This window comes from Phalacrocorax carbo, chromosome 3 (assembly GCF_963921805.1).
Source record: "Phalacrocorax carbo chromosome 3, bPhaCar2.1, whole genome shotgun sequence".
Lineage (NCBI taxonomy): Eukaryota > Metazoa > Chordata > Aves > Suliformes > Phalacrocoracidae > Phalacrocorax > Phalacrocorax carbo.
This window is the reverse complement of record NC_087515.1, coordinates 91,595,331-91,605,430: the sequence shown is the minus strand read 5'-3', so window position 1 is coordinate 91,605,430 and position 10,100 is coordinate 91,595,331. Positions and strand designations below refer to the sequence as shown.

The 10,100-nt window shown below is 48.1% G+C and overlaps 1 protein-coding gene across 3 annotated transcripts; it reads right to left on the bottom strand.

Annotated features, from left to right (window-relative positions):
- Positions 1–2,254: 2,254 nt before the first annotated feature.
- On the bottom strand, positions 2,255–9,702 carry TENT5A (terminal nucleotidyltransferase 5A). 3 transcript variants are annotated; one of them, XM_064447741.1, is made up of 3 exons: positions 9,586–9,702; positions 8,167–8,680; positions 2,255–7,159 (listed from the first exon to the last, which is right to left on the bottom strand). In XM_064447741.1, the coding sequence occupies exons 2-3, from the start codon at positions 8,587–8,589 to the stop codon at positions 6,380–6,382; spliced, it is 1,203 nt and encodes a 400-aa protein (XP_064303811.1). In that variant the 5' UTR covers positions 8,590–8,680; positions 9,586–9,702; the 3' UTR covers positions 2,255–6,379. The 3 variants fall into 3 exon arrangements, with proteins under 3 accessions (XP_064303811.1, XP_064303812.1, XP_064303810.1); XM_064447742.1 differs by lacking the exon at positions 9,586–9,702 and adding an exon at positions 8,834–9,149; XM_064447740.1 differs by lacking the exon at positions 9,586–9,702 and adding an exon at positions 8,830–9,148.
- Positions 9,703–10,100: the final 398 nt, after the last annotated feature.

Genomic DNA, 10,100 nt, shown 5'->3' with positions numbered 1-10,100 from the left:
CCCTTCCAACCCAAACCATGCTATGATTCTATGGAGAGCTGCTTCTGACACATTTCTATAGACATTTAGGGGATTGCTGCAAAACTACACCAGCTCCAATGCCTCAGTGCATAACTATGGACTGTGCTTTACCTAAGTGCATATAGCCACGTGCACTGAATTTTACTAGAACTATGAATAAAAGGAAGGTGGATGCTTGGTGACAGTTTCAGGAAGGCACAACCAGTTCCACACAAACACTTGGAAACAAGATGCACACAACTGTGCTACAAAAATCTCTGCAGAGGTTTCATGAGGGTTTCCCAAGAACAGATTTATAAAACTCAACTCAGCGTTATTAATTTATTGCCTTCCAGGGACTGCAGGTACATTTACTAGAGGATGTAGGGTTGATTTAGCCTACATTCAGCTTTGTTCCTGGGCAAAAGGGTTTCTGGAGATTTTTCTTTTTTTTAAAGCAATAAAATAAAAATGTGCTGCTGCAGCCAAGAGAAACTGCAGACTGTTACTTATCTTTACAAGTGACAGCTTCCCTGATCGGACTCATTTTAGCTGGGTGAACACAAGTTAAAGACTTGAGCCATTTCTCCCCTCCTGTTTTAACCTATCAGCGTGTCCTCCAGCTTTCCAGGGTGTTCTCACTCAGGTAATTCACATTCTCACACCTTGCTTTTGCCCTCCCTCTTGCACGGTCCTGAACGCTACTCCCTCCTTAAAAACACAAACTACTAAAGCACAGCATTCAGCTGGCCCCAATCCCATCGTACTCCTCCTTGGTTTGGGAAGGAGGGTTCACAGTGCTCCAGATACTGAGTTGGCATGCATCTTTCAAAAAAACCTCCCAAAAACCTAAGCAGAGAAACTGGAATTAACTCACTCCAAAGCATAAGAGCATCTATTCAGGGTTGGATTTTGAGAGACAAGCAAAAGCATTTGGATTTAGACAGTTTCCAATCCGCTGATTTCCATCTGTGTCCTTGGGCGGTGCAGCCGCCTTTGTCAGACTGCCTAAAATATTTTATAACCAAGCAAGTTAATAGAAGGAAGCGTTAGGCCACGTCCCCCTCTCTCCCCTGGCAGTAACGTGGGAGGAAGGGCGATGCCGCACGGGCAGGGATGCCAAGCGCATCCCCCTCCCTGGGCCAGGCTGGCTGACAGTCCCATCCCATGCTCGGCAGGTTTCAAAAGAGGCACTGTGCAGAAGGCGCCCGGCATTCGGCGAGGGGGCTGCTCCTGTGCCTGGAAAAACGAGCAGTCCCAGCAGCTTGTTTGTTTGTTTGTTTTTACAGGGGAATACAGGTTCACTCATCATTACAATAAGCACATTCACACTCATGCTTAGCCAGTGTGAGCTTTCCAAGCCCAGCACTCGTGTATGAATGAGCCTAGTAAGAGCTACATACTGCAGAGTCTTAGTCAATGTTTTTCAAATTTGGGGCAGTCTGAGGCACCCTGGTTGAAAAAGTATTGCCACGAGCATTGTAAATTAATACTTTATATTCCCTTGAAGTGCCTTTTAAGGAAATTAGCCTTCATTACAGAGGCATCTCCCCTGTAAACACAGCAAACAGAAAATACCCCTGCTGACAAGGACAGCATTGTAGGTCAGGGAAGGAGAGTAAATGTTCAGTCTGTGGGAAGAACTGGACTGATTCAGCAGCTGAATCAAACTGGCATGCACATCCCCGCTCCCCAGCAGCTCCCCGAGCTGCAGGACCTGCAGCACCCATCTGCTACGGACAGCCCCACCTTTACACCCACGGAGCAGCACCCCACTGCCTCCCAGGCCTACCGAAACAGTAACGTGGGGGCGTCAGCTCCTATTGAATACTTCTCAAGGGCATCAAGCCTCACGTTACTGCCAGCATGGTGGTTTGTGAGGCACAAGCCCCGGGCATCACGAAAAGGTTTCAGTCCCGGTACTGAGATTTAAACTGGGAAGGCAGCAAGAGCATGGGGCTGCTGCGGCACTGTTTTGGTTTTCAGATTCCAGACCCTCTGCGCAGCCTGACCAGCACTAGGGCACGAGTTTTGGCACTGGCTGGGGTGGTTCCTCCACAGCGGAGTGCAGCCAGTCAAAGTTGGCTGGGACGAGGCAGGGCTTTCCAAACCGTCTTGTGCTCCAATCGGAAAGCGGCCGAACGCTGCTCTTCTCAGAAAAGTGCTGCCCTTGTCCTTTTTTAATCACAGCTAACTTGGTATTCATTAGCAGCAGGCCAGAGCTATTTCAGACACGGAAGACAGCAGACACAAATCAATAGAAAAAAATAACTTCTTTTTATTTACAAAAAAAATCCAAATATTGGATGCTGTAAACAAAATTCACAATCTGTTCCCTCCAGAGTCTGTTTTCCATCAGCTCTTTTTCTGTCTGTGACAAAGCCTATAGCCAAAATGTTCCAAAAGAGCAATCCAAGGAGCAGTTTGCTGCAACAGGATGCCTTGCAGAAGGCAACAGTTGTAAGGAAATCTGAGGGAAAGCAAATCTGCACAGACTCCCACAGACTGCAGGAGCCTGCAGTGCTTTAGCCAAGCTGTCTTGAAATTTTCAGGCTTTTTTTTTTTTTACTATTTATTTTGTTAGCAAACCATTATTACAACAGCAAAACAGTACACTGATTTTCTTTCTTGCAAGGGAAACTCTCTGCATAAAGAAAACCATACAAAAGAATATATCCAAATAGGAACTGAATATGCAATTACAGTTTTTCCTTTTCTGTGCAGTTTTATCTAACACACTTCATTTTCTCAATTAAAAAAAAAAAAAGCTTTTTTTCGAACTGGTAGGAGCTTCTCACCTGATGCAAACCAAGCATTTAATCAGAGGTGTTTAGAAGATTTGTGTGAAGGCCTTTGTGTAAGATAAAAAAATATTTTAAGTGCAATAAGAGAAACTAGAAAAATATAATCTTTTGGGTCTTCTAATTGCCCTTCTATTTTTAGAAGAAATGTTCTTGCATTTAGAAGGAGAGCTATGTCGAAGGAAAAAAAAATCCATTTCAAAGCTCTCAGTTGTTTCACGATCACTACATCTACCCATGTTTAGTGCCCTGTTGGTTAGCAGTAAATTCAGTTGCGGCACAAACAGTTTTACTGTAATCAGGTCAACGTTGTTAATGAGTTCAGCTCTTTAAAAGGGACACTGTCTCTTGTAGCACAAGTTCTAACCTTACATCTGATTGGATGGGAAAAATGAAGTCTACAAAGCAAGAACATGGTTGTTAACTTTAAAAGTACCAGTGTGCTGAAGAGGAGAGGAAAAAACAGTTAAAAAAAGTCAGACTTTATGATATATGGTATGGAAGGTGTGCAAACCACAGAAGTAAACCAGCTTTGAAAAGGGGTTCTTATTTTACTCTTGGCCTGAACTCATGCCTTCTTCCCACCTCTAACACCAGGCACCTTTTAAGCTACCAGTCACAGATAAAACAAAGCTCCACCAGTTCCACCACTTGATCATTAACATATGCAAAACAGATCCGGAATACCTATATAATATATATAAAAACATATTATATATGTATCAAAATGCAAATGCTGAAAGGTGCAGTTTAGCTCAGAGCCCTGCTGCATGCACTATAAGGTAACTAGCTGCTGTCAATCATAAAAAAAAACACACAATACAATTTGAGCTGAGAGGAAGTAAATCAAAACTTTCAAGCAATGGAAAAAAAAGGGTCCTTCAAAGGAAAAATACATCATGTCATGTACTATCAGCGTTCTGCGGTTGTGGCACAGCTATAGATTCTCAAACCCTTTTTACAGAGCGGATGACTCATTTATTTGCTGCAAATAGTTGTGGTGAGAGAAGACATACCACATTACCAGCTGATCCTATTTCCCCAGCCCTCCCCGTAGCTTCCGCTAGCAAACCCTCCCAGGAGCTGGAAGCAAGGGGAAAGAGCGGGCCGGGAGCACCCAGCCCGGACCCTCTGGGTGGGCTGCAGGGGGACCTTGTGGGGACCAGGGGATGAGAAGCCTGGCGGGAGGCCGCAGCCAGCGCCGGAGGAAGGGAAGGTGGGGACGAGGTTCTGCGAGTCAACACCGCGAACGGCAATGAACCAGCTCTTACACTTCCTGAAGGGCTCACAGGGAAGGTGCTGCAGTAAACAAATCAGGTTCCTGTTAAATTGCCTCCAGAGTGAAAAGTACAAAGCGCGACAAAAATAGATGTACCTTACTCGCTCCGTAGGGAAAACGCACTGCCAGGACACGAGTCCTCTCCCCTGCCCCTGCCTCCTCCAGGGCCAGACCCTGCCTGCAACCAGGCAGGGGACAGCGAGTTTTCGTTCAAAAGCCTGAATTCCCTTTTCTTTTGGGTTTGGTTCTTTTTTTTTTTCTTCCTCAGTAAGAAAAAGCAAAATATTAGAGTCAAGTGTCACTTAGTCATCAGGTTTTCAAAGCCCAACAAAGAATTTAACACCTTCAGAGATGGCACTGAAGTGAAAACAACGGCAGAGGTTGATTTTGTTTCTCCGCCGGTCTTTTGGGAGAGGAAATGAAAGTGAATAGTTACTGTTCCAATGTAAAGTGATTCCATTTAAATAAAGTACAGTACTGAAATTGTAAATGCAGTGTGACAACCAGATCAAAGATGTTTAATATTTGCATAAAAATATATATATATAATATATATATAAAATATAAATTTAAGCAATCGTGCAACACTCTTAAAAAGGGTTCATTTCACATTTGCTAAATTCTAGTGGTCCTGGAATGCATAACGCATTCTATTAAAAATACTCCTTTAAATATTAACAATTAGTGTTCAAATCACCAACTAATACAATATTCTTTAGCTGTCAGGGGGTTTAAATAAACCTATCTTTGATCCACGTTCCACTGAATTACGCTTTATGGAGGTATGCAGTCACAACGTTAGTGGGTTAAATGTCAAAATGGTATTACAGTACAAAATAGTTTAAAAAAAAAAATCAGCTAGTCATATGTTTCTCCGTGGAATTATTATGGCTCACAAGCAACCCACTGAATTACTGTAATCCTTGTTCTTGCAACCAAAGACATTATCTGAATCCCACCTTAATCCTGACTGGTTCATTTACTCCAAATTTCTCAGGTGTGGGTTAAAAATTCACTGCAAGGTGCCCACTGTCCTATGACATCCTGTCGCAAACTGGAAAACACAGAGTACTTTATTTAAACATTCCTTAATTGCTACATTTTCCTAGACCACATTAATATATATTGTGTGTGTATATATATAGATCGACACCTATAACATGTACATATATACACACACAAACATATATACACACATACACACACGTACCTAGGATAATAGCACACCGACATAACATTAACTCTATACAGGTATTTGCCAAGAAAAAAAAAAAATAGGGCATTTCCTCCACCACTTATTCACAAGCTTATGGGTTTTTTTTGTTTTCAATCCTTGTGTCCCTGATAAAACAAAATGCATGGTTAAACCACAAAACTATATTTTCTTCTCACTTCAAATTCTATGAAGGCATCAGGCACTTTTGATTACTGTTGGTGTGTACAAATATAGCAACATCTTTCTTTTCTTTTATATATATATATATATATATATATATACTCTACTGAATCTTCTTTGCTCGGATAACTTATCTGTGAAATCTTTGGTCCTTGAGTATATTCTGTTTGCCACAGCTGGTTTTCCTGCATTCTCACATTTTTAAAATATGAGGCATGCACACAGCTGGAAATAATGGACTTTGTCATCGTACGTGTTTCTGTTTTTCTAAGTGTACCAATCCACTACTGTTCATTTGGAGCAAGCTGTTTCTGGGAAAGCGTTCTAGTCAAGCAAGCTATACATTCTACACGGTCAATCCATAGACGGCACTTGCTGCAAGCCCCAAACGCAGTAATTCCAATATACATTTTTATTCAGCTTATCTCTGCTTTATGCCTCTAACTTTTAATTCCTGAATATATATAGAACTGTTTTTTGTGAAAATTTTTTGTTGGTTTTTTTTTTGTTTTCTTTCTTTCATATTCTCCCTTTTGCAGATTCCATTCTAGAGTAAGAATAAAAATAAAAGAAAATAAGGCTTTCCCACCTTCTCTATGCCAAAGCTATGGGAGCAGATACTGCCAACCCATATTGTCATCAAGCATTCCTCCCTCGCTTATTTCAGGGGAAGCTGGTTGCTTTTAATGACAGGCCTCTTGTGCTCTGGGGCAGGATCCAATTATTTTGGGGTTCTTTCTCGATCATGCTCCTGCTATTTATTAGAAGAACCACAAGCTTTTCCCAAGCTTGAAAACTAGAGCAGATCATCATTGCACAAAACACCCCTTTTCAAAGGGGACCGTTGCCCCTTCCTACGTCTTAGAAAAACGTTCTCCCCACCGGGTCTACTAATTTCGATCCTTAATTACAGGGCAGCCAAGTAGAGTATGTGTGCTGCTGGCAAGGGAACACCGTCTGAACCTGAGCAATATAGTAATTGCTGAAGTTGGCATCTGCTACGTATGGGGCTGGCTGGTAATAGCAGGTGACATTGGCCACATTGGGGATGATATTTTGCTCAGCTAGGACCCGGATGGCCAGCATGGTGATCAGATTCAGAGTCTGTCTCCTCTCATGTCCCATCAGGCACACTGTGCTCTCATTCACCACACCGTGAAGGGTCATGAGATAGTCATACTTGCGGTCCTCTAATCCCACAAAGTGGTTCTGCAAGTAGGACTCCAGCTTTCTCTGCTGTTCTCCAATGTCTGAGAAGTCAATGAAAAACCTCGAGCACATGTATCTCTGCAGGGACTTAATCTCGGATTCCGAGGCAGCCCTAAAGCCCCTTACCAAAAGGTTGCAGTACTTCAGAAGACCACCTCCTCTGATTTCTTCGGGGTTTCTGGTGGCGATTATCTTGTTGCAAAGATGATCAAAGGCTTCCTGGAAATCCCCATAGACGCTCTCACCAATGATAGTTGGGTGAAAAGTTTCAGTCATCGGATTCTCTGAGCACTCATAGAAAAGCAGCAGGGAGTCCAGCTTGATTTGAAAGGAATCGACACTGAATTCAAACTGCCGCCTCAGAGAGTCCACAAATTTCAGCTCCACATTTTTGCCACTGTTGTTGGACAAGGAGATGAGACTCCATCGGTCTGAATCATTGCATACTTTTACCATTTTCTGCACATAAGCCTCCTATAATTGGAAAGACAAAATGAGCGAATGAAGACACAGATGCAAGAAATTTCCCCCTCGCTGCACACATTCACATTCCCCCCCACCTCCACCCCATCCTAGAATTTCATAAAAGATTTAATGGAGCCTGCAGATACAAACGAGAGGAGAAATGCTTAATGTGAGAGCTTGGAGTGCTGTCAGTGCAAGGGGGGGCCGTTCTGCTGGGACTGTGTCGTGCAACAGAAGCACATGGCAACACTGCTTCTTTCAATCACTTCTAAATACATCTACACATGAAGCCTGTGACACACATGCCAAATATCCATGTACTCACACACAAAAGGTCATGGCTACAATCAGATAAGGAATCTTTATCGGTTTTCACTTCTCCTTCCCTCCCCTCACCACAAAAAAAAAAAACTTGGCAAGTGTTCACTCCCCTCAACCCCGCTCTTTCAGTGCAGGTTCCAGAAATTTGCACTTCCATAAATATTAAAAAAAAAAAAAAAAAATCCCTCTAAAAAATCTTGAAGGCATCTGTCATTCAGCCTTATCAACTCGAGCAAACTGTCTCCGAGAGGAGGGAATATGCCTCTCCGCTGGGGCATTTAGCACACAAGAAAGCATGCCTTGCAGACGGCGTTCCCTTCCTGCAGATATTAAAGCCAGCTAAGCTCCCCCCCAGCCACCCCGGGAACCGGGTCCAGCAAACCAGGCTGCCGCAGAGCCGAGCTGGGAGATGTGGCAGCACCTTGCACACACGCGCCCCGGGCAAGTCAGCGCTCCCAGTAAATGAAAGGAGAGGGAGGAAAGCCTAATTAATCGTGAGGAGCCCCGGCCAGGACGCTTTACTGCACACTCCTCCTCGGTTTTAAGTGTGGGGTGAAAAAATCGCTCACTGGCCCCTGTGGGTGTCAGGGTGCGTGGGGGGAGCTGCGTCCCTCAGTGCACCCCTCCATCCCCGGAGGTGGGCGCGCTGGGGAACACCTGCCCGCTCCGGGCGCCTGGCCACAGGGCAGGTTTACCTTGAGGGTGAGCGGCGTGATCTTCTCCTTGTTCACCCCCTCGGGTAAGAAATCCAAGAGGCAGTCCAAGACCACGTCCTTCACAGTCTGAAACTCGGCTTCCCCTTTGAGGTCGGCGCAGAAGATGAGGTCCAAGTCCTTGTAGCCCAGGCCGCTGTCCTGGTGGAGGACGTGGCTGGCGGCCGAGCCGTTGAGCCGCACGTCCCGCAGCCCGATGCCCTTCTCCTCCAGCCGGCTCCGCACCACCTTGACGATCTGGCGGGGCTGCATGGCCAGCGTGGGGAAGTTGCCGCGGCCGTGGATGGGGATGGTCTCGCTGAGGATGCGGTCCAGCCTCTGCACTTGCTCCCAGCTCAGCACGTTGCAGTGCGCGCTCTCGCAGCCGCCCGCGTAACTCCCGCCGGCCTTCTCATCGTCTGCCATGGTGCGCCGCCGCCTCCTCCTCCTCCTCCCCGGGCTGGATGGCACCGCTCCGGCTCCTCACTGCCCCCCCGGGGCCCCTCTCCCTCCGCGCCTAGCAAAAGAGGAGGAAAAGCGAGCGGTCAGCAGCGGCGCGCACCCGGCGCCGGAGCCTCCGCTCCCCCCGCAGCCGCCCCGCACCGCCGGACGGCACCCACCGCCCCCTCCAGCGGCGAAGGGGAGGGGGAGACACACGACACACACCTACTGAGTAAATCGGTAAAAAAAAAAAAAAAAAAAAAGGGGGGAGGGAGGGGGTGCAGAAAAAAGCCCCCCGGAGGCGGGCGGTGCTGCAGGGCAGGCGCCCCACCGGCAGAGCCGCCGCCGCCGCCGCTCCCCGCGCCCCGGAGAGGCCGCCCCGCCGCCGCCCCGCTGGCTGCCGCCGCGGGCTGCCGCCGTCTCCGGAGCTTTCGTAGTTCTGCCCGGGAAAGGTCCCCAGTAGTTTTTATACGGGGTTTCTCCGCTCTTCCGGGGCTCCGAGTCACGGCGCCCGCGTCCCGCCCCCTCCATCTGCATGGCCGGCCTCGGCGGTGCCCCCGGCACGCCCACGCTCTGCGCACCCACGGGCCGCCCCGCCGGCTCCCCGCCACGCCACGCCACGCCGCGCCACGCCACGCACGGCAGGGCACGGCGCGGCGCGGCGCAGCGCAGCCCAGCGCGGCCGCCCCGCCCCACGCGCGGTCCCGCTGGAAAACCCGCGCAGCGCAGCCGCCCCACGCACGGGTTTGGCCGCTCGCCGAGGGGGGAGGCAGCATGTGTAACCCCCCCCCCTCCCCCCGTACACCCGCGGGGGGCGCAGACCCTCCCGGCTCCCGCCGCGCCAAGATGCGCGCCCGGAGACACCCAGCTCCGCGCTGCCATTCATTCCCTATTTTTTTTTCCCCTTCCTTTTTTACCACCCACCCACCGCCGCCCCCCCCCGACATTCCCGGTCATCCCAGGCACAGCCAAACTTCATACCAGAGCGCCGGAATTTGGCAAGAACCCCGCTCCGAGCAGATGCCGAGGATCCCGGACCGTGTGGTTTGAGCTGCTCAGCTCCTGACCGAGATTTTCAAAGCCGCCTGCGGCAGCGCAGGGGCACCGCGACGTGCCTGCCTCTCCCTCCCTCCCTCCTTCCCTCCTTCCCTGCCTCCCTCTTCGCCGCGCGGGGGGGGAAAAAGAAATCCCGAAGAGCAGGAACGAGTCAGCGCCTTCCAGGGGAGCATCCTGCCTGCGAAGTACAACTTCGGTAACTGCGGAACGGGAAAAATAACGTGTATGATGCATACATACTATATAAACCTATACATATATTCTTTCGATTACATTTTAATTATTTTAATATTTAATAACCATGGGTGTATCTGCTTGGTTTTCACCTGCTGAAGTGCCAAATATACATATAAATATTATTTAAAACAGACTAAGCGCAGCCCCGCCATAGGCAGCAGCACCCGCGGACCCCGGGACGGAGGGGAGGCACGGCGGGAAGG